Here is a 25,350-nt window from a genome sequence, read left to right as displayed (position 1 = left end):
GGATCAATCCTCCTTCAATAAAAAACACAGGCGAGAATGCCAGGAGCAACATCAGGCATACCGAAGAATGAGGCATCAACCTGGTGAAGCTACAACACAGAACTACCCGTGTGCCAAACAGCAAAAGTAGCAAGTAATAGACAAGGGCTAAGCGATTCCACGCATCAGATCTAAGCTCTGCAGTCCACCAACCGTGAATGGTGGTGGACAATTAAACAACTCACTGGAGGAGGAGGTTCCACAAATATCCCCATCCTCAATGATGGAGGACCCCAGCACATATGTGCAAAAGACAAGGCTGAGGCATTCGCAACAATCTTCAGCCAGAAGTGCCAATTAAATGATTCATCTCGGTCTCCTACGGAGGTCGCCAACATCACACGTCAGTCTTCAGCCAATACGATTCATTCCACGTGATATCAAGAAACGTCTGAAGGCACTGGATACCAATGAAAAGTGGCAGCCGTGTGCACCATTTACAAGATGCACTGCAGTAACTCACCAAAGTTCCTTAGACAGCACCTTCCAAACCCATGACCACTACCATCCAGAAGGACAAGAGCAGCAGATACCTAGGAGCACCACCACGTGGAGGTTTCCCTCCAAGTCACTCACCACACCGACTTGGAAATATATCGACGTTCCTTCACTGTCGTGGGGGAAAATCCTGGAACTCCCTCCCCAACAGCACAGTGGGTGTACCTACACCTTAAAAACTGCAGCGGTTCAAGAAGGCAACTCACCACCACCTTCTGAAGGGCAACTAGGGATAGGCAATAAACACTGCCCAACCAATGACGCCCACATCCCATTAAAAAAAAAATTGCTGCATCCACATTTAAGGAGAACAGAATTAAAAACTTAGGTATAATCTTGTGCCAATTGCACACCCTCCTAATCAAGTGATCAACATTCACAACCAAGGCTTAGCCATGGCTGGCACTTATTGAACTGGACCAGAGTCAGGAGCCAAAGCTTGCAGAAAATCAATGGTGAAAATTGATGAGTGGCAAGGAAAAACAGGAAAAATGAATAAGAAAATAATGACCCAAAAATCTATTTAACAGGTCTGGAAACCATGGCTGCCTTTCGTTGGATGTTCCCATGCCCATTTAATATCGATAATATTTCAGTGAAAATTGCTAGAAACGCAAAATGGAAACAGTGGCAGCAGCATCTATAGGGCATCCAGGATCTGAATGGCAACAACACACAACTGTTAATATCCTGAACCAATCCAACTGAAGAATTGTGAAATTAATAACCCATGGTCTGAACAAGGAAATATAATTTAGAATGGTGAATATCAAATCAAGTGAAGTAGAAATAGAGGACTAAAGAGAGAAAAAAAAGGAGGGACGCAGCTTAAAAAAACATTTTGAATCGGCAACAAAAAATCTGAAGCATGAAACTCCACACGTGTAATAGTTGCTTTTCATGCCAGAGATTGCCTGGCAGTAAGTAACACTTATCACTACATTTACAAGGGTATTTATACTTGACTGAATTTTCTGTGGCAAATTTATTTTATATCTACAGTACAAGTGCAGGGACTTCCTGCCACTCAATGTATTTGAATAAAGAGCCAGACCGCTGGGTGCTGTTTTTGAAAAGCTGAGCTGCACATCTCTGATAGCAACTTCTCAATTTCCATGTTTAATTGTGCATCTGCTCTTTCCTGCATTTGCTGGAACATTTGCATTTAAATAATGACAAGTGCCATTTGCCTCACCATAGTTTTCATAGCAATTTTAGACTAATGTTTGCATTATAAAATTTACATTATATAATACCCCAATCCTTCCCAAAGAGGATTGGTGCTGGAGGAGGGGTGGAGAGTGGTGGATGTTGTATTTTCTGTGTAATGTCTATGGGAACCTTAAACTATTCTGGAAAGGTACAAAGAAAATGAACATCTCCTCTGGGAAGTTAATAATTTATTATACATTATGTGTTCAGTAAAACATGCACAAATTAAAGAGGCCAACCACATTATTTTTCAAATAAAAACTCTTTTGGAGATAGTTGACATCACACTTTTTTTTGAAAGCAGCAAATCTTCTGCCGTTGTTTTTTTTTTTACATGGAGGAAAGGGGTGAATAGAATCATAGAATTTATAGTGCAGAAGGAGGCCAGTCGGCCCATTGAGTCTGCACCGGCTCTTGGAAAGAGCACCCTACCTACGCCCACACCTCAACCCTATCCCCGGAACCCAGTTACTCCACCTAACCTTTTTGGACACTAAGAACAATTTAGCATGGCAAATCCACCTAACCTGCACATCTTTGGACTGTGGGAGGAAACCGGAACACCCGGATGAAACCACGCAGACACGGGAGAATGTGCAGACTCCGCACTGACAGTGACCCAAGCCAGGAATCGAACCTGCGGCCCTGGCGCTGTGAAGCAAATGTGCTAACCACTACGCTACCGTGATCCCCTAAATAAATTTAAACTGGAATTGAACAGGCTTTTGAGAATGAAGAATGTACAGGGTTACAGATAAAAAGTCGGGGTATGCAACTACCATGGCTCCTCTTTCCAAGAGCACAGGTATCATGGGCTGAATAATCTCCTTCTATGGTGCAAGTTTTTATGATATTGGGTTCATTTTTGTGGGAAAAAGATTATGAAATCATTTAATCAATTTATAACTACTTACTTTTTGTCAAAATTTCCAGGCTGTGGTTTAAAGTACGATAGGCCATAGGAGGTCTCCTTTGTTCCATAGGAGAACTGGAAAGTTATCTTTTCTGCACGACCAAATAGATTGGGCAGTTTTAGACCCAAAACCTATAAACAAAAAGAAAGAAATTGGAAACTGCAATTGCAGTTGCACGTTGTAATTAATGCTATAAAAGGTTGTCTTACCATACTGCCTTCATTATTCCCAACCATAGTGTTGTAACTCCCAGTTAATCGTCTCATTTCCTTCACTTCAAAGATCACGTCCAATCCCTCGGCCAGTGCCTCCTCACCTTTAATAGCAACAAAATGCATTAAGAAAACAAAAGCAAATTACTGCACAAATCTTGGGAGTGGTAGAACAGGTCCAAGCAAGAAATGTTTAAAACACTGCGCTTCTGTGCTCTAACAACCATTTTAAGAGTTCTTAACATACATTGCATCTAACTTCAAAAAGAGAGAAGGAACACAGTTTTCAAAGTTCCAGATCATTGGAAACAATTATGTGCCCTCTGGATAAGCAGTGGTTACAGCATAGTCGCCAGATATAGGAATTATTGGACCCAGCACAGGGGGCGAGCAAGTCTGAAGAATGGAATAAATGATATAAATAGATGGAAGATATAAATAGATGCCCCCGGACAAATTATTAGTCTCACGGAGATGCTTTTGAGCGAAAGTAGCAAAAGACTGAATTGGGGAGGTAGGGGAAGGAGATAAAATAATCAAAAAGTCAGCCACTTTCAGGTTTGGACCTTTGTTTGGCTGCAGTCAGCCAAGGTGATATCATCACAAAGCGATAGAAAGGTAGAGAATTACCCATGGTTGTATCAATGAGGACTTCCACATTTCTGAAGATTCCTAGGCGAAGCAGCCGTTCACGAGCTTCATGAGACTTCTTCATCACCTTTTTTTAAAAAAAAGATAGAAAACAAAATAACATTTAGTTAAACAAGTGAAACAAGGGACTAGTTTCTTAAGTTATGAAATTCAACTTTAGTGCCACCTTCTGGAACTACCCTTGCCAATTTCCTTGTATTTGGCGATTATTGCATGGATTGGTTTCAGGGGAAAAGAATTCAACTGTATTAAAATGATTACTGTAGCCTTTGAGGATTGTATGCATTTTCCAGACGAGAAAAGTATAGATTCAAGAAAGGTCGTCTTGCCTAGGCGAAAAATCAAAAGAATGAGAATAATAATTTAAGGTCAACCAATAATTCTATAATCAATAACCATAGAATCCCTACAGTGCAGGAGGCCATTTGGCCCATCGAGTCTGCACTGACCCTCTGAAACAACACCCTATCCCACTCCCCCGTCCTATCCTGTAACACCATAACCCCACCTACCCTGCACATCCCTGGACACTAAGGGGCAATTTTATCATGGCCAATCCACCAAACTAACCTGCACATCTTTGGACTGTGGGAGGAAGCCGGAGCATCCGGAGGAAACCCAGGCAGACAGGGGGAGAACGTGCAAATGCCCACAGTCATCGAAGGCGGGAATCAAACCTGGATCCCTGCCGCTATGAGGCAGTAGTGCTAACAACTGTGCCACCGTGCCGCCCTTATAAGATGGAGGAAAGACTGCCACAGGAGCAAACAAACAGCTGCAGAGATCTGTTTCACCCATCAGTTCAAGTTATTGCTAGAGCCTCGGTTGATTCTGTTCCAACTGACCTTGACCATGAAAATCTTTCGCAGACCTATTTGGAGTGATGACACTGTACTTTGGTGTATGTGTATGAAATGCCAAAATGACTATGACTCTTCAACCCTGATTCAGAATGTACACTGTGACAAGGGCTGAAAAATTCCATTCAGTTATCGAAACAATGTACTTAATAGCTAGAACGCCCAACATCAAACTGCTCTGGTATTTATGCAACGCCTCTTTCAGCATTCTTCGACTTGACACATATCTTGTGGCTCTCCAGCACACTAATAATGTCTCCATTACAATTGGAGTTTCACAATTTCAGTTCATGTATGTCTGTTCTGTTCAGGTGCCAGCTTCGGCTCAGCGGTAACACACTCACCTTTTAGTCAGAAGATCAGTGTGTCAACCTCAACTCCAGAAATCTGATTGCATAATCTTGGTTGACACTCAGTGCAGTACTGAGGGAGTCCCGCGCCACCCCAGGCACAAGCTTTCAGATGAGACTCAAACCCTGCCTGTTGCATGGACATAAACGATTCATGGTACAGCTTGGAGAAGAGCAGGGGAGGTCTTCTCATGTTCTGAACAATATTTATCATCTAGCCAATATCACTAACAAATGTAATTGGTCCCTAATTTAACTCTGGGATCTTGCTGTGTGTAAATTGGCTGCTGTGTATGCAATATTGAGAACATCGTAAAAGTAATCAATTGACTTACGAAACACTGAGGGGTAGTAAATGCAAGTTCATCTTTTATACTTCGGTGTTTAATAGGTTGATTATAAAATATTGTTTATTTATTTTGATTCGGGTGTCCTGCTGAAAAATATCAGCAGATAAAATTTATATTAAAATATCTACAGTGGATGACCCTAAACTTTCACTGATTTAATGACATCTTAGAAGCAAATATCCTCAAGTTGTAATTAGCAGCAACCTTACTTGTTTTGTGCTTTTCTGCCTGAAGATGCATCAAAAGCAAAGAAAATGTGTTGTTAACTATCATTTAGTTGGTCATTTACTTAATTAATGTCTAATGCAGTTAAAAGAGTCAGAAAGGCAATTAAGACGCAAGGGTTTCGCCCTCGAATATGGCACGTGTCTCTAGCTATTACTTTGCACTTTGATTTAATCAGTTGATAAAATAAATCATGATGTAAGAAAATCAAGAAGCCATTCTGTAGTACAAGTCGGAATAAAATATGAAAGGCTGCTTAACAAGATAAGAATCCTGTGGGACTTGATTGGATAAGCAGCTGATCGGACTGCCATTAAAAGTTGTTATTAATGGCAATAATTTTGCAAGTGAATTGGTCACTATTAAATTGGCATTAGAACAGCTGATCTTAACCATCTTTATTAATGATATGGATGACAGACACCACTGAGGAAAAATGTTACGATACAAAAAATATGAGAAGGTGCTAGGACTTTGGATGAGGAAAAATAGTTTACAAGTCAATCTTTGGAACATTTTGGGGAACGTGGGCACATGTCTGGCCTCTGTCATTTAATAAAGATAAATGAAGTTTTATGCCTGTGGTACAGAACATCAAACATGTGTCTACCCATGTGTCCACTTAAAGTTATTAAGCAGGGGAAAACCCTAGGTTTTACAGTGCATGAATCTCCCAAGGGCCCCGAGACTATAGCAAATGCAGCACAAGGATGGTATTGCCCACTTAATTATTTCTCAGGCACTTTTCTCCAAACATTGTGCCCTGGGTTCATATTGGAGTTGAAATACAAACCAGGTTCTCCTAAAGTTTGACTAACATAGTTTAGAACAGGGCCCGGAAAAGTCCAGAGCCTAACACTTAACGCAAATTTGTTCTTGTAATTTTTATAGGTACACTTACTTCAATAAGATTCTTAGCTTTGAATACATCAGCGATTTCATATACCAAGAGATCATCTTTAGTTCTGCTGACTCCATCAATGTGCACATGCTGAACAATCACCTAAAATGGGAAAGACAAGATAGCATGACCAATAATACAATTTGGAAATTCTTCGAAATTAAAAATAAAAATGTACAAATCAAACTTTGAAAAGCTATTTCCCTTTCCTCCATCTGGAGTTTAATTCCTTACATCAGAAACCCGAACATTTTTTTTTTAAAATTCAGAGTACCCAATTCTTTTTTTCCAATTAAGGGGCAATTTAGCATGGCCAATCCCCTTACCCTGGACAACTTTTGGGTTGTGCGGGCGAAACCCACGCAAACACGGGGAGAATGTGCAAACTCCACACAGAGCCGGGATCGAACCTGGCACCTTGGTGCCCATGATACAAATCCAAACATGACCGATCTTACAATCATAAATTAGTTTATGGGGCTTAGGAGAACAATAATAAGGACCAAGGATTCTTATGCAAGGAATCCAATTTTGATCAATTTCGGGAACTTAAGAATGCATTGAAGGAGTCAAACTGGATAAAATGACATTTTATTCATTAGTGGTTTGACGTGCATTTAATATTGTTTTTAAACAGCGTGGGCGCAGTGGTCGCAGGAGTTTCTTAAACGCTGCTTTGAGGAGCTGAGGACATAAATGCTGGCGCCAATGAAGGCGGTGATTGAGAAGCTTGTGGAGACCCAGAAGGCCCAATGGGCAGAGATCCGGGAGGTGCTGCAAAAAGCTTCAGAGAACGAGGACGAGATCTTGGGCCTGGCGGTGAAGGTGAAGGCGCACGAGGTGCTGCACAAGAGGTGGGCGGATAAATTCGAGGACCTGGAGAATAGGTCGAGGAAGAAGAATCTTCGGATTCTGGGTCTCCCTGAAGGAGTGGAGGGGCCCGCTGCTGGGGCATATGTGAGCACGATGCTCACTTCGCTGATGGGCGCGGGAGCTTTCCTGAGGCCCCTGGAGTTGGATGGGGCTCATCGGGTCCTGGCAAGGAGACCCAAAGCCAACGAGCTGCCAAGGGCTGTAGTGGTGAGGTTCCACCGCTTTATGGACAGAGTGTGTGTCCTGAGATGGGCCAAAAAAGAGCAGAGCAGCAGGTTGGAGAACACGGAGATCTGAATTTACCAGGACCGGAGTGCGGAGGTGGCTAAGAAGAAGGCTGGTTTCAACTGGGCTAAGGCGGTGCTCCATCGGAAGGGGGTGAAGTTCGGGATGCTGCAGCCAACGCGATTGTGGGTCACGTTCCAAGATCGGCACCACTATTTTGAAACGCCCGATGAGGCATGGAACTTCATACAGACTGAAAAGTTGGGCTCAAATTGAGGGTTTGTCGTGGGTGGGATGTTTACTGTGTTTACTGCGTTTGGGGAATGTTCTTTTTGTTTCGAGTGCTGGGTGGGGATGGGTGAATGGATTTGGTGTGGGGGCTGTGGGAGAGTGTGGGCGTCGGTGTTGGAGGGGCAAGGCCCCATGGAGGAAGAGGGGGGGGGGGTGGAGGCCCGGGGATGGGGAGTTGGGGTAAGGCCGCAAAAAGGAGCCCGCCAGAGGGGTGGGGCCGGGAGGGATGGGCGGTGCTGGAGAGGAGCGCACACTGACTGCCAAGGGGTGGGGGGATTCTCACACTGGGGGGGGGGGGTCGATGGAATGGCGGGAGAGGCCGGGGTCAGCAGGAGTCAGCTGACTTACAGGAGCGTCATGGGGGGAGCAAAATGGCTAGATGAGGATCTAGCGGGAGGGGGGGGGGGGCTGGGTTGCTGCTGCATTGGCCAAAGGGGAGCTGGAAGCAGGGGTCCGCCGCCTGGAGGACTGGAGGGTGCGGGCATGTGGCTGGCCTAGAAAAGGAGAAGGCTAGTCAGCGGGGGGAGGGGGGGGGGGGGCGCATTGCGCGCGAGTAGCCCCCCGATCCGGCTGATAACTTGGAATGTGAGGGGCCTGAACGGGCCGGTCAAGAGGGCCCGGGTGTTCGCGCACTTAAAGGGACTGAAGGCAGACGTGGTTATGCTCCAGGAGACACATCTGAAGGTGGCAGATCAGGTTAGGCTGAGAAAGGGATGGGTAGGGCAGGTCTTTCATTCAGGGCTGGATGCGAAGAACAGAGGGGTTGAAATACTGGTGGGGAAGCGGGTGTCGTTTGAGGCACTGAATATTGTAGTGGATATGTGATGTTGAGTGGTAGGTTGCAGGAGGTGCAGGTGGTACTGGTGAACGTATATACCCCGAATTGGGATGATGCCGGATTTATGAAACGCATGCTTGGTCGGATACCGGATCTGGAGGTAGGAAGCTTGATAATGGGGACGGGGGGGGGGGGGCGACTTCAACACGGTGCTGTTCTAGGTCCAGAACGGGTAAGAGGCCGGCTGCTCAGGGGCTTCATGGACCAGATGGGGGGGGAGTGGATCCATGGAGGTTTGCCAGGCGGCTGGCCAAGGAATTTTTCCTTCTTTTCCCACGTCCATAGAGCCTACTCCCGGATAGATTTTTTTCATTTTGAGTAGGACGCTGATAAAAAAAATGTTTTTTTAAATAAATAAAATATTGTATTTAAAGATGTGCCAGTAACAACTCCAGTAGTGAATCAAATTAAATTACTGTGTTAACAGATAGCTCAAATGAGCAGTTTTGATCCTTTCTGCATGGTACAGTTGAAGGTCAAATGGCTGGATCGAACAACAGTGGTAGTGGTGGGGGTGGGGTGCTGCTGAACAAAGACACCTCCTCATTTTGCTGTAGAAACAAAGGAAACTCAGCTTCATATTTGAATGTTACCATACACAGCTTCACCTATGGAGAAGATGTCAAGATCTGAAGAAGCTCAAAATGCAGTTTACTAGCAGAATAAGTCAGTGATTACAGGGTGATCAGAGTAAATCTACAAAACACTCAACAAGCAATAACTTGAAGCGGGACCAATCCATCTAACCTGCACATCTTTGGACTGCGGGAGGAAACGGGAGCACCGAAGGACACCCACACAGACATGGAGAGAACGTGAAGACTCCGCACAGTGACCCAAGCCGGGAATCGAACCCGGGTCCCTGCCGCTGTGAAGCAACAGTGCTAACCAGCGTGCTCCCGTACCGCCATTTTAGGATTTAATGAGCAAGACTTAACCGGAATGTCATTTACTGAAGATGAATTAAACCTAATGTACGTGCTGCAGAACACAAAGCAGGGTTCAGAACTTAAGACTGTTGAGCAGGAGAAAAGCCTTATAAGTATCCAAATCTCTCAGATTCACAACTAGTGCTGAAAGGATATAATGAAAGCAAACAGACAGTGAGGATGTGTCGGCAATTTCAACGGGTTGGAATGAACCGTGGGCTTTTACAATGATGTGTGGACTCAGACTCTCACCTTATACACTGGGCTAATTTCATCATTCACATCATGGGCGAAATTCTCCGGAAACGGCACGATGTCCGCCGAGTGGCGCCCAAAACGGCGCATATCAGTCGGGCATCGCGCCGCCCCAAAGGTGCGGAATGCTCCGCATCTTTGGGGGCCGAGCCCCGACCTTAAGGGGCTAGGTCGGCGCCGGACGAATTTCCACCCCGCCAGCTGCCGGAAAAGGCCTTTGGTGCCCCGCCAGCTGGCGCGGAAATGACATCTCCGGGCGGCGCATGCACGGGAGCGTCAGCGGCCGGCATTCCCGCGCATGCGCTGTGGAGTGGAGACCGTGGCGGAGGCGGAAGGGAAAGAGTGCCCCCACGGCACAGGCCCGCCCGCGGATCGGTGGGCCCCGATCGCGGGCCAGGCCACCGTGGGGGCACCCCCCCGGGGCCAGATCGTCCCGCGCCCCCCCCCCAGGACCCCAGAGCCCGCCCGCACCGCCTTGTCCCGCCGGTAAGGTAGGTGGTTTAATCTACGCCGGCGGGACAGGCATTTTAGCGCGGGACTTCGGCCCATCCGGGCCGGAGAATCGCGGGGGGGAGCCCGCCAACCGGCACGATTCCCGCCTCCGCCGAATCTCCTGCGTCGGAGAATTCGGCAACCGGCGGGGGCGGGATTCACGCCAGCCCCTGGCGATTCTCCAACCCGGCGGGGGGTCGGTGAATTTCGCCCCATATCATGATTTATGGGATTTGCTTACCGCTTTAGCACTCAGTCTGCAGTTCACTACACAGCTGACATCACCAGGTGAGGGAATTCAAAGACAAAATCTCTTGTTCCTATCATCGCAACATTCAACAACAACAAAAATTAAATAAATAAATAGTTTCTCACCCTTTTATTTTCTAGGACCTCCTGCTTGGTTTCAGGTTCCACCTCAACTGTTTCTGCTTCATCCAGTGAAGGCGATAAATCCGGCCCACTCACAGGAAGGGGTTCCAAGCTCTGAAAGATTTGTATATATATTTTAAAATCTGCAGCATTGTATTTGCAAAGGCACATATTTACAGGATACAATAACAGCAAAAAAATGGTGAACTCAAAATCAGTCCAGCCCAGGATCTTCAGTAACTGGACATTTTGGTTTTTCCCTCTCAACTTATCCAGGACACATTTGTATTCAATGAACAAAATAAATTATGATGGTCCAATGCCTAGAACAGTTCTCCATATTCTAAAAGAGTCTAGAAAGACAGCAGCTCAGGGTTCTGGAAAATGACAGCCAGGAAGAGTGACAATGCATCAATGACCAGTTGATGTCCAAAATATTAAAAAAATGAAGAGAAAGAGGTCTTAAAGGTGTGGTCAATCGTGGAAATATAGTTTTCCAAATTTTTTGTTACTGGGTTGCTTGGCGAAGTTGCAGGTCCTAGATTATACCTGTGAAGGTATGCATAAACAGCCAGGCAAAATAAGTTTAAATTAAAAATCGCAAATAAATGTTAGATGTTTACATCTTTATGGCTGGACGGCACAGTAGCACTGCTGCCTCACGGCGCTGAGAACACAGGTTCGACCTGTCCCTGGTTCACTGTCCGTGTGGAATTTGCGCATTTTCCCTGTGTCTGCGTGGGTCTCACCCCCACAACCCAGAAATGTGCAGATAAGGTGGATTGGCCACATTAAATTGCCGCTTAATTGGAATAAAAATAATTGGGTACTCTAAATTTATTTTTTTAAATCTTTATGGCTGTGCATTAACAAAAAAATTAAAACATTTATTTTAGAATTTGAAGCATTAATTTTACTCAATACTACAACAAAACCAGTCACTTTATTTTGGGAAATACAACATGGTTACATCCTAGGGTGCAGGGTTAACTTCAGAAGAGTCAGGTTCAGGTCATGTATGTCTCCCAGAACTGAGTTCACTGCATAATTTTCAGAAACTTGTAGGTGCCCTTCCCATGTTTGAAATACATGATCTGGGCCGCACGTGCATGCCAAATATGTACTTGTTTCTACACATGATTTATTCTCTGAAATAGACTCTTCACTGAAGCACATAGGATACAAGCCATGTCCCCAAACTCATCATAGGATCTGTTTTTTTGTTAATTATTTTATTCAAATATTTTCATACAAACAAAAGCAGAAGAACAACCAAACACCTTTATAAACAAAGTCCACCCCCCTGCTCACCTAATACCACTCCCTTTCACATCCCACCTTCCCGATTTTAACTCCCTTACTCCCCATCTCTCTCCCACCCCCTCCCCATTGCTGACCCCTCAATCCTCCTTAAAGAAATCAATGAATGGCTTCAACCTCCGGGTGAACCCATCCACCGACTCCCTCAAGACAAACTTGACCTTCTCCAGCCTCAGGAATTCCACCAGGTCACTCACCCACACCCCTGTTTACAGCGGCTCCGAGTCCCGCTACCCATGCACATTCCGTCTCCGGGCTATCAGGAAGCAAAGGCCAAGACATCGGTCCCTGGACTCCCGACACTCCGAATATCACCAGCTCTGGACTCTGGACCACCTCCGCCCCCTCGGACATCACGTCTGACAGAATCCCTTCAACCTTGGATACGGTCAAAACATGTGGATGTGATTCGCGGGCCTCCCCGCACACACCTATTCTCTACCCCCTCAAAAAACTTACTCATCCATATTACCGTCATATACGTCCTATATATCACTTTAAATTGAATGAGGCTTCGCCTCGCACACGATGAAGACGCATTCAACCTCCGCAAGGCCTCTGCCCCCGTCTCCGCCCCCCTCTCCTCCTCCCACTTACGCTTTATGCCCCTCAGCAGGGCTCACTCCCAATCCATTAACTCCTTATAGACATCGGACACCGCCTCCATCTCGTCCCCTGACAACACCTGGTCTTGCAAACCCAGGGGCGGCAGCCAAGGAAAGGACAGTGCCTCTCTCCATGTGACTCTTTCTCCATGTCCTCTAACCTCGCATATTTGCCCCCTATAAACAGATTGCCAAATCGCTCAATCCCTGCCTGCTGCCAACCCCGAAACCCCGCATCTAACACTCGCCCCCGGCACAAACCTATGGTTGTCGCAGATCGGTGCCCACACCGAGGCACCCTCTAGTCCCAAATGCTGCCTCCATGCCCCCACACCCAGAGGGCCGACTCCACCACTGGGAGTACCTGGCCGACATGAACGGCAGAGGCGCCAACATCAAAGCCCTCACAAATGTTCCCCTACAGGATGCCGTCTCCATCTGGCCCAATGCCGACCCCTCCACCATGACCCATTTCCTAACTATGGCAATATTCGCTGCCCAGTAGTAATTCATCATGCTCGACAGCGCCAGCCCCCACACCTCCTAACCTGCAGGGTCTTCCCCACCGACACAAATCCACATATCAACGCATTGACCGTCTTAAAATGTTCTGGAACACGAACAGAAACCTTGGCAGCACCGTAATTTTTACTGTCTGCACCTTCCCCGCCAGTGACGGCACATCGCACCTCTTGAAATCCACTTTTATTTGCTGCAGCAGCCAAGCCAGGTTCAAGTTGTGCAGCTGGGCCCAGCCCCATGTCACCTGGATACCCAAGTATCTAAAGCTCGACCCCCCCCAGCCTAAACGGCAACTCTCCTAACCCCCCGTCTTCTCCTCTAGTCTCAAGCGATAAAATCCTCGCTCTTCCCCATATTCAACTTGTATCCCGAAAACCGGCCAAATTCCTCTAAAATTCCCATGATGCCTCCGATACTGCCCAACTGGTCTGATATATACAGCAATAGTGCATACAATGAGGCCCAGTGCTCGAAGCCCCCCCCCCGCCCCCGGCAACGCCATTGCCAGCAGGTCTGTGACCAAGGCGAAGAGCAACGGGAAGAGTGTGCACCCCTGTCTCGTCCCCTGATGTAGCCCAAAGTACCACAAACTCAATCAGTTTGTACACACACCCGCGACCGGACCCACTCTACAAACTCCTGCCCGATCCCGAACCATCCCAACACCTCCAGCAGGTACCCCACACCACCTGATCGATTACCACCACTAACTCCACCTCCTGCCCCTCCGAAAGCATCATGATTATATTAAGCAGCTCCTCACGTTCATCGTCAACTGCCTCACCTTCACAAAACCCATTTGATTTTTGCCTATCACCCCCAGGACACAGCTCTCGATTCGCGAGGCCAGCACCTTCGCCAACAGCTTGCCATCTACATTCAGTTATGATGTTGGGCGATACGACCCACACAGCTCAGGATCCTTATCCTTCTTTAATATCAGGGAGATGGAATCCTGCGACAATGTAGGGGAGAGTTCCCCCATCTCCCTTGTTTCGTGATACGCCCTCACCAGCAGTGGCACCAGGTCCGCCCCAAAACTTGTTATAAAATTCAACTGGAAACCCATTCAGCCCCAGGGCCTTCCCTGCCTCCATCGTCCCCATACTATCCATCACCCCCCTCAGCCCAATTGGGGCCCCCAGCCCCTGAACCAGTTCCTCCTCCACGGTGGGAAACTCCAGCCCATCCAAAAACCACAACATCCCCTCCCCCACCGTCCAGGGGCTCAGACTCGTACAGCCTTCTATAAAATGTCTCAAACACGCTATTCACCCCTCCCGGTCCATCACCACCGTACCCTTATCATCCCTCACTCTGCCACTCTCCCTCACCACCACTTACTTTCTCAACTGATGGGCCAACATCCTGCTCACCTTCTCCCTGTACTCATATACTGCCCCTCTGGACCATCGTAACTGCCCCACCGCCTTCTCCAAAGACACTAGGCCGAACTCCATCTGGACCTCTGCCTCTCCTTCAACAGCCCTGCCTCTGGCACCTCTGAGTATCTCCTACCCACCCTCAAAATTTTGTCCACCAGTCTTGCCATTTGCCGCCTGCTCTGCTTTCTTTCCGTGCGCCCGAATTGAAATGAACTCCCCCCTAACCACCGCCTTGAGCGCCTCCCACAGCTAGCATGGTGGCCCCTGCCCAAGGCCTCCAACCTCCATATCCCACTCAGTTCCCCTCCCCCTCAATCCACCAGACCATACATCCCTATAGAGTGCACTCACCATTGTTGTTCCCCATGAAAAAACATGCCCTCCAAAAAACCCACAATCAAAAACTTTGAAGAACACACAAAACTCCTCCAAAGTTCAATGTCCTCACAGTCCATTGTCCCTCACAAACTCTATCGCCTCCTCTGGCGTGCCAAAATAATACTCTCGCTTCCACAAGCAGGTCGGGTACAATACTCCAAACTTCACCCCCTTTTAAAAAGGGCAGCCTTAGCCCGGTTAAACTCACCCCTTCTCTTCGCCAGCTCTGCTCTTAGGTCCAGGTACACCCGCAGCTCGGTATCTTTCCAGGTATACTTCCTGGTCTGCCTCGCCCATCATAGGATCCTCTCCTTGTCCAGAAACCAGGGCCACCACACCACTATCACCCACCTGTGGCCTCATCAACACCCTCTTGACCTCCAGGCCGGTCAAAGACCCCCTCACTCATGAATTCCTCCAGCATCTTAGCCACGTAAGCACCGGCCTCTGCATCTTCAATGTGTTCAGGCATCCCAACAATCCTGAGGTTTTCGCTTCTGGAGCGATTCTCCATATCCTCCACCTTCTCCTTCATCCTCTTCTGGCTCTCTCGCATCACTCCTATCCCAGTCACCAACAAGGCCAACTGCTCCTCGTGCACCGTCACTTTCTGGATTACCAGGCCCTAGGACTCTAGCCTCTGCTCCACTCGCTCAATGCCCGACTGAAGTGGTTCCACCACCTTGGCTAGGTCTTCCAGGGCCTCTTTCCTCTGCTGCTGTAACTTATCATTGATGAACTCTATCAACTGCTCCGTCGACCACTGGGTAGGCAGAGCAACCCCCATGCCCTCCGCCATCTTTTCCTGTGGCGCATCACGAAGACTATCCTGCTCTTGCAGTTTTCCTTCTAGCACGACTCCTAGTCCATTGATGGATCTACCAGCGACACCAGAGGAGTAAAACCTTACCCAGGCAATTCTCCACCTCTTGCTCTCAAATACCTCGCCCTTCAGGCAGGGAAAGGATGGAAAAAAATCTGCCTTGAGTGAGAACCATCAAATGTGCAATCGCTCACTCCATATTCACCACCAAAAGTCCATCATCATAAATCATAAGATCTTTTATTAGCTTCCAATTTATATGTCGGCTAACGCACACAAGCAACTTTACCCGATTTTTAGGTGTCCTTGTTAACAACTGCCTCTTTTCCTACTTTCTGGAATTATTAGACAACGCCCTTTTCGACAGTTGACCTATTCCCAGGATTTTTGTAACTGTAATCTAGGAAAATGTGAACCAGCTCCACCTACTTAAACTCAGAATTGAGATTAAGAACTCAGTGACACCAGTTTCCCCTCAGTCCAGACCAACACTTAGTACATCATTGTTCGATGTTATCACTTCAGTAACCAAAATGTAACTCGCCAACTAATCAACAGATCTAATGATTTTTAATGCAAAACAATTATTTCCCATCCAACGTTTTTGGACACTAAGGGCAATTTATCATGGCCAATCCACCTAACCTGCACATTTTTGGACTGTGGGAAAAAACCAGGGCACCCGGAGGTAATCCATGCAGACACGGGAAGAACGTGCAGACTCCACACAGATAGTGACCCAAGCCAGAATCAAACTGGGACCCTGGAGCTGTGAAGCAACTGTGCTACCCACTGTGCTACCTTGCTGCCCACCAGAGGAACCAGAGGAAATCTTCAATTCATGACTTCTCTCAGAGGTAACATTCTGGTAGACGATCTTGGGCTCAAATCCAACTTCAGGACTTGAGCACAAGACATGCGCCAAATATGCAGAAAAGTAGGAGATTCTCCAAGTATCCTGGCCAACATTCACCCTTCAAACACCACAAAAACAGATTAGCTGGTCATTTATCTAATTTGCTGTCTGAAAGTTCTTGTACACATTTACAAACTGGCTGCTAGTGATCAAAATAACAATAGTGATTGCAAATCTGTCAAGTAATTTGGGGCATCCTGATCATCTAAACGTTTAACTCTCCATCACCTTCAATCATGGAAGTCTTGCCACTATCAACATTGTGAAATTAAAATTGGCAAAAATTTAAATGGAGCAAACAACTTATAAATAGCACAGCTATAAGAGTTGGGCTGAGGCAAGCTATTCTACAACAGTCAGTTCACTACTTGACCCCTCAAAAGTATCAATGAGGCTCAAGTCAGTGGGATGATGCCACATACTCACCATGCATCTGGACCGGTGCAGTCTCAACAGTCAAGGACCTCAACATTCAGGATCTATCCTTGCGACTAAACTCACTATTCACAACCTCCACCAATATTGGCACATTCCATCTGTATTATTTGCAATCTAAAGAAGGCATTACAACAATTTACTAAAACCTCAACATCTTCCTATTCTACAACCTAAACCAAGAGTCATGAGTAGCGATGTAATGGGAACATAATCATGCCAAAGTCATAAGACTGCACTGAGCTAATCTGCTAACCCCTTCTCAGGGTGATTAATAATGAATAATAACAATGTGGTTGACTTCTAACTTCGCTCTGAAATGGCCTAACAAGTCATTCAGTTCCATCAAACCGTTACAAAAAACAGCCCCGTGGGTTTGTCTACACCACATGGACTGCAGTGGTCCAAACCAGCAGCTCACCACCCACATTACCATTTATAAATGGGAAATAAATAATTGCCTTGCCAATGATGTTAATATCCCAAAATGAAGCCAATGAAAAAAAAATTGCAAACATTAGCCGCATCCCAAGAACATTTTTTTCTTGAAATTGCTTCTTTATATTTAAATGGAACGTCGCTCAATCTATCATTTTAAGGTATGCATGAAATGTGCAATTTCAGCAAAGATCTGAAAAAAAAGATGTGGCAACCGAATGAGAAAGCCTGGCAACATTGACAGTGTGGGCTGGGCTGTCAGACTCTGACATAACCGCCCCACTCCTTCCACCCAGACCCCGGGCCTTCGGGTCACTCCTCACCCGTGCCTGGACGGTGCCCATGGCCTCCCGCCCGCCGGATTCCCTCAAAGCCGCTGGCTGGCTGACCAACCGACCGCGGAGTTGCCGCCAATTCCGCCGGAGCTGCGCCTTGGCTCACTGATGGCTTCTCACGGATGGCGGTCACAACTCAGCAAGGACGCCGCCATGACACACACACCACGTGACCGTCCGCTACTCGCCACTGATTGGCTGACAGCGGGAAGGCGGGTCTGTGCTGGCAGCCAATCCCGGTGACAGACGAGCTGTCAATCAGCGGAACCTTCCAGCAACAGGCGCTCGAGGCGATACTGCTGGTTGTTTATCGCCGGGTGCAGGCGGCGACGTTTCCAGGCCTGCTTGCCGCATCTCTTTGTCTGTAAACAATGCATATGAAAAAAATAATTTCAACAAAACCCGGCACACAGATAGGGTGGAAGAACTGATTACTTTTTTGCCGAAGATCCAGAAACTGATTTTTTTTTAAGTATCCATTGACATTGGACGAAGAGGGAGAATTGATTTTTATATATGAAAGAATATTGTGCGTTGCTTGATTTGCACTGTTGTTAATTGTTTTAGATTGTCGTGAATTGCTTTAGCTGTCTTTTGTGGAATTTGTCAGAAGTTGTCAAAATGTGAGCAGAGTTTTCAGAGCAGGTTGTTGGATGTGGTTTGGAGGGAAGCCTCCTCGGTAAGATCTGAAGCTCTGGATCATTTTTTTCACCCTCAGCTTTGTCATTACAGAGTGTCAACCGGGCAGGGGAAAGCCTCAAGGAAGAGCTGCATAATTGTAATATGGTGTTAAAACGGTAGAATAGAGGTATCTGCTGAGTGCCGTTTTCACTTGTTCCAATATGATTTCGGCATTCAGCACAAAGGCACAGTAGTCAGCACTGCCGGGTGTGATTCCGACCTCAGATGACATTCTCCTCATGTCTGAGTGGGTTTCCTCCGGGTGCTCCAGTTTCCTCCGACAGTCTAGAGCTGTACAGGTTTGGTGAATTGGCTGTGCTAAATTGCCCCTTCGGGTGCGGTTGCAGGAATAGAGCAAGGGATTGGGCCAATGGTGGTCATTCAAAGGGTCAGTGCAGATGGGGTGAATGGCCTCCTTCGGCACTGTAGGGATTCTATCATTCAAGTATATTGCCATGGATACATATACTTATATAGCTAGAGTGCCTCATTAAACACCCTTTACAGCAGTTGGTGGCGTAAAAAGGGATGTTTTTTTACCTGTGTGTGCCCCAGTTACTCATTGCCGATGCAGCTGGTTGCTGTACAGGAGGAGTTTAAATGGACAATTAAAAGGCAAGTGGCTCAGACAACCTGGGGTGTGGGGGTTAGTTTTGGTTTGAGAGGGAGGTTTGGGTCGAATCGGGAGTAAGGGGATCAGGTCGGACCGGAGAGTGAAGGAGGGTTCAGTCAGGGAGGGGGGGGGGGGGGGTGATCAGATTGGGAGAGAGACCGGGGGGGGGGGGGTCAGATTGAGAGGAGGGGTTGGATTGGGAGGTTGCACAAGGGGGATGTCGTGTCCCAACAGGAGGGTAGGTCGTGTCCAGAACAGGGGGCAGACTTTTGGAGATGGTGGTGGTGTGCCGGCTCACCTGAGGGGTCCGGTGTGTGGGGGTGTCCCGTACCAGGCAAGTTCTGGGTTTTTTTAAATAGTTATTTTGGAGTTGGAAGTGATTTTCTTCCCCCTCTTTCACAGTAACTATCAAGGTAAAACTGGCAGAACCATCTGAAGTTAGCGATTTAAACCATTTCTGACAAGCCCAGCGTAGTTGTCAAGTTAGCACCTGGGAAATTGCCAGGTAATCCTTACATGGGAACTTCCTAGACGGATTCCACAGCGCACCATTGGGATACCCCCCAAATGCGATGCTGGGGAACCAGAATGTTATGGGCCATGAGGGGCTGCTGCCAGGGAGCCCGTATAATCACGTGGATACAATCTGTTGCACCCTGATGTCTCTGCCTCAGATAGATGCAAAGCTGATGAATCTTTGAGCCTGGTTATCCTCATCCACTGGCATGATGGGCCTTCCTGTAAAAAACATTAGTCACCTTTATGCAGCAGTGTGTTGCTGACTGAGAAATGCCACACAGATCCAGAGTTGATTCCTGGAGAGAGCCAGAGATAAAGAAATTGAGTGCCGCCATCACCTTCAGGGCGCTGCAGAGAGACTCCTCCAAACGCACATGACATTAGGTCATGAAGAATGTGGTACATGAGATGTATAAGGTCACTGATTAATCACAGGCATGCCGAGTACTGCCTGTCACACATTTGTAAGTTGGAGACTCTTCACTGATAAACCCTCAGTCACCTCCCCTGCCTGGGTCTCTCCCCCACAGCTTCCTGTTTATGCTCAGGCTCTCCTTGGGCATAGCCTCCAGGTGGTGCCTCCTACTGGAGTTGTGCATGCTGACACCTCCAATAATGAGGGTTCTGAGAAAAGCAACTATGGAGCCCTGGATCCCGTCATCCTTTTGCCTTCTCTCTGAAAGTAAACATTTTTACTACACCTATGGCTGGTACGCAATCAATTCCAGCTCCACAGGCCCCAGGGGCCCAAGTGAATTAACCAATAATTTGTATATTTTCCTGAGATCTTTGACCTTTGACTGCTCCAAAGACTTACAGGCACCAGGTCTGTAAGTAAAACTTCTAAAAAAATTATTTATAACAAAAGAGATAAACATGTAATGGTAATAATAGAACAACGGTCCGCTAATCTAATAATTCCCCCAACACTGTCCCACCCTCCACCCACTAACACACAAGGCAAACACACAGTGAGGAAGGAGAAGTATCAAAATAATGGTGATTAAATGCGACGAGAGATGAGAATATTCGCTGAGGTTGTAATATTTGTAGGCGGTGATCTCAGAATGCGAGGTGTTGAAAACCAGATCCTCCAGTGTCTGCCTTCACTTAGATGCCACGGGCTGCAGGAATCAGGAATTCCTCTGGAGAATCACCTTCACCTCCATTGACTTTCCTTTCACTGAAGATTCCCCTCAGGTCTGTGCAATTCTAACTTGCATTCACCAGATGGACTATCAGCCTCACTGAGTCAATCTGAAGTTCTCAACATGAGAATTTAAAAGAGGGTTTTTAAAAACACTGGCCTTGCCTGCTGCTGGCCTGACCTTCCTTGGGTCAATCTGACTGTAGAGAGAGCAAGGTCTTTACTTTGCACATTCAGACAGAGATGCACGAGAACAGAGGGATCAGGGTTTGTACTCACCAGCTTCTTGATCCAACTGAAAATTAACCTGGAAAACAGTCTCACAGAAAATGCCTACCAACTTGGCTGAGGAGAAAACAAAGCCTCCGCCTGAGGGTGTTGAGAGATCCAGCCCCTTCAGGGAGAGAGAACTTAAAGCCTTCTTCAGCTCGGTCCCAAAACTGAAACTAAAACCTGAGATGCAACCTGCCTTTCTTTGCAGAACTTTCTGGAACAGCCCACACCAACCAGAATCTGTCAGAGACCCAGATTTCAAAAGAGCTGATTGGCTGCTAGCCAAGCCCATCAAAATGACATCACAGAACACTGCCACATAGCACACTGGATGAAGAAGAATCCTTGGGCCAGTTCAAATAGCAGCTTTTTTTGGGAGGGAGGGAGAGGGGGGGGGGGGGGGGGGATGGTGGATCGGGAGGTCAAAAGTCTGTACTTTAAAAGCAGCAAGCAAGACAGAATTAAAAAGGACACAAGGATCATACAAGGATTTAAAAGATGCTCCTTACAACAATAAAGACAACAATGGTTCAAGGTTGCAGAAAGGGAAGATATCATTCAGAGACCTACAGGAGATGTGGGGCTGAACAGCTTTGAATGCCTTGATTGCATTGTGCCTGATGCAACTTTACCCCTGAGATACAAGCACAAACATTGAGGTGAACAACATTTCATATCCTTTTATTAAAACAAAAAAAATATATATATATCACACACACACAAGGCCAAATGGTACAAACACTAATTTTGTGTTGGAGAAACGGGGTACCCTCCCCTCAGTACCAACGTACGGGGAGAGAGGGTAGGATACTCTTCATTATTAAAACAGTTCACAACACAGTTGTATAAAAAACAGTACACGCACTAAACTTTGCGTTGGACAGATCTGTTATGGGCCAGGGTTTAGAGAACCCCAAAGTGTATCATGGAGGTCACCTGACCCACAACTTTTAATGGATTGTGGTATGGGGAGCACATGGCCCACTCTACAGGTGTGGTACAGCATAAATGGAAAAGTATTTTTAAAGCAAAACAATGTTTATTCTATGAACTCAAGTTAACCTTTTTCAAACATAGTGAACATCTTAACAACCATTAATACAAATGCAACCCCCAAAGAATACAACACTAAGTAATCCTTAATAACTTCCCAAACAACATCCAGAAGACAAAAGAAACACCTTTTAACAGAAGCACATCAGGTTTACATTCACTACAGAGAACATTTATAATTCTGAATTCACCAATGATCAAGAGATAGTCTTTTCATGGCAGAGAGAACAGTAGTACACCTGCTTTTAGTCTGGCTTCAGCTCCAACACTGAAAAAACGAAACCAAAAAAACACAGCCACATCCAACCTTTTCTCAAAGTGATACTAAAATGCAGAGCCAGAGCTCAGCTCCACCCACACTCTTGACATCACTGCAGTAACATGAGCAGACAGACATTTCTTAAAGTGACATTCTCATGACACCTCCCCCCAAGAAAAAAAAACCCATAAACTTCAAGATGGTTTAATTTTTCACCTTTTCGCTATCCTTTAAGAAATGCACACAGTAAATATACTTTTTCGTTTCAAAAAACAACACACGCAAACAGGTATAATAATATAGTCCATTTTTGTTCTTCCTCCAACTGGAATCCCTCATGATTGACAGTCTCTTTGAACAAGAAGGTCTCTGCACGATCCATCCATTTCTCTACACCTCGGAATTTCTCTTTAAAGTCAAATACTTTAGTTCAATCTGATCAGAGTCCCTTGTAATTCTCCAACACATGAGCATTGGTTATCACAGCTTTCAGGCAGTCAAATGCCTGTTGAAACTCTGCTGTCCACTGAACTTTTTGACGTGTCTTCAGCAAGTCCATCAGTGGAGCAACTCCGCTACAAAACCTTTGCACAAATGTTCGATCAAATCCACTCATGCCAAGAAATTGCATTATTTCCCGTTGTGTCAAGGGTATCGGAAACTCCTCAATAACTGTTGTCTTCACATCCCATGTGACCATTCAACTCTGTCCGTTTGTATGGCCAAGGAAAGTGATTTGGGCTTTTCCAAATTCACTTTTGGCTAGGTTTACCACCAAACCTGCCTCCTGAAGTTGATCGAATAACTCCATCAGATGTTTTCAATGTTATTTCCATGTCTGGCTGAAAATCACCAGATCGTCGATGTATACTGCATAATTGGGTAATCCTGAAACAACATTGAACTATTGAAATGTGGCTGGAGCGTTTTTCATGCCAAATGACATAACTTTGAATTGGTATATCTGGTATCTCCTTCGCCCTTTCGGATAAAGGTACCTGCCAGTAATCTTTAAGTAAATCCAGTTTGGAAATAAAAGTAGACTGTCCCACTTTCTCAATGCAATTCTCCAAACGTGGGATAGGATAAGAGTCCATTCTTGTAACTGCATTAACTTTTCTATAGTCCACACACAACCATTGGGTACCGTCTGGTTTAGGTACCATCACTATGGGTGAGCTCCATTGACTGCAACCCACTTCAATTATGCCATTTTTAAGCATACTTTCAATCTCTTTGTTAACCTGTGCCAATTTTAAAGGGTTAAGTCGACATGGATGTTGTTTGATTGGAACAGCATTTCACACATCTACATCATGTATAGCCATTTTAGTACTTCCCAATTTATCTCCACAAACGTGCCCATATGATATCAATAACTCTTTCAGGTCAGTTCGTTTTTCCTCTGGAAGATAACTCAACAATTTATCCCAATTTTTAAGAACATCCTCATTTTCCAATTTAATTTGAGGTATGTCAAATTGAGAGTCATCTGGATTTGGTTTGTCACTTTGAGTTAGAATCATTAAAACCTCCTCCTTTTTCTCTCCTTCCCTTTCAAAGTACCTTTTAAGCATATTCACATGACACACTCGGTGAGTCTTCCTTCTATCTGGTGTTTTTACCACATAATTCACCTCACTTAATTTCCTTTCAATCTGAAAAGGTCCACAAAACCTAGCTTTTAAAGGTTCACCGACCACTGGTAACAACACTAAAACTTTATCTCCAATGGCAAAACTACGAACTTTGGATATCTTGTCAGCTACCATTCATCACATTTTGTGCAACTTTTAAATGTTGTCTAGCCAATTCACCTGCTCTATTTAATCATTCCCTAAAATTTGACAAGCAATCCAATAATGTAATTTCCAATTTCTCACTCACCAATTTTTCCTTAATCAATTTAAGTGGTCCACTTACCTCATGACCAAAAATTTGTTCAAAACGATTAAATTTGGGTGACTCACTAGATGCATCCCTAATTGCAAACAGTATGAATGGAATTCCTTTATCCCAATCCTCTGGATAATCTTGACAATAAGCCCTCAACATTGTCTTTAATGTCTGATGCTACCTTTCTAACACTCCCTGTGATTCTGGATGGTACGCAGTTGATTTAAATTATTTTATTCATAAGCTATCCATAACTCTCTTTGAATAACCTTGAGGTAAAATTCGATCCTTGATCCGATTGTATTTCTGTTGGTAGTCCATATCTAGTAAAGAATTTAAGTAGCTCCTCCACAATCTTTTTAGCTGTAATATTACGTACTGGAATGGCCTCTGGAAACCTAGTAGACACGTCCATTATCGTCAAAAGACATTGATTCCCACATTTTGTTTTAGGTAGCGGTCCTATGCAATCAATTAGGACCCTTGTAAAAGGTTCCTTAAATGCTGGAATGGGTATGAAGGGCGCTGGTTTTATCACTGCTTGAGGTCTCCCTATCACTTCACATGTGTGACATGACTGACAACATTTAACTACATCTTTATGTAGTCCAGGCCAATAAAAATGTTTTTATATTTTAGCTTGAGTTTTCCTTATTCCCAAATGACCTCCCACTGGTACGTCATGTGCAACTCGCAACACCTCCTTTCTATACCCTACCGGCAATACTACTTGATGAACTTCTGCCCATTTTTAATCCGCCTGCATATGTCAAGGTCTCCATTTTCTCATCAAGACATTACTTTTACGGTAATAACACTCTGGTATACTCAGATTCCTCTTCCATATATGCTTTCTGATACATCCGTTTTATTTCTACACCTTTCTGTTGTAACTCCATCAATTTTCTTGAACTAAATATATCCTCCTCATCCTCCACCACCTGATCAAAAATCATTTCTGATAATTGCACTTCATCTTCACTCTTTGATTTCTCCTCTTGTCTTAACCTGTGACTTTGCGGCCTTGTTATTAGACAATCTGGAAAAATCCCAGGATCTTCATTCTTCAACACTTCAGTTGTCCGATTTTCCACTGGCTTATCAACCACAGTAGGCATCACTCCCACCTGTGATCCAGCTATATCATTACCCAAGGTAAACTGTATTCCTGGACAAGATAGTTTCTGTATTACTCCTACTATCACTTCACTGGACTTTCCAACCTTACCTTTGTAGCCATCTGGGATGGCCACTTACAACAAGAA

At 45.6% G+C, this 25,350-nt stretch overlaps 1 protein-coding gene across 1 annotated transcript in view; it reads right to left on the bottom strand.

Moving 5' to 3' along the window:
* Nucleotides 1-17,830, bottom strand: part of LOC140396210 (sorting and assembly machinery component 50 homolog) — a 32,073-nt gene extending 14,243 nt beyond the window's left edge. Inside the window, exons 1-6 of the mRNA XM_072484524.1 lie at nt 17,633-17,830; nt 10,491-10,601; nt 6,213-6,314; nt 3,506-3,593; nt 2,873-2,979; nt 2,664-2,794 (exon numbers count right to left, since the gene is read on the bottom strand). Of these exons, the coding sequence (XP_072340625.1) occupies nt 2,664-2,794; nt 2,873-2,979; nt 3,506-3,593; nt 6,213-6,314; nt 10,491-10,601; nt 17,633-17,653 (560 nt within the window). The 5' untranslated portion in view covers nt 17,654-17,830. The remainder of the gene's footprint in view (nt 1-2,663; nt 2,795-2,872; nt 2,980-3,505; nt 3,594-6,212; nt 6,315-10,490; nt 10,602-17,632) is intronic.
* Between the last annotated feature and the right edge of the window lie 7,520 nt (nt 17,831-25,350).

This window comes from Scyliorhinus torazame, chromosome 19 (assembly GCF_047496885.1).
Source record: "Scyliorhinus torazame isolate Kashiwa2021f chromosome 19, sScyTor2.1, whole genome shotgun sequence".
Classification (NCBI taxonomy): Eukaryota; Metazoa; Chordata; class Chondrichthyes; order Carcharhiniformes; family Scyliorhinidae; genus Scyliorhinus; species Scyliorhinus torazame.
This window is presented reverse-complemented; position numbering and strand designations above follow the sequence as displayed.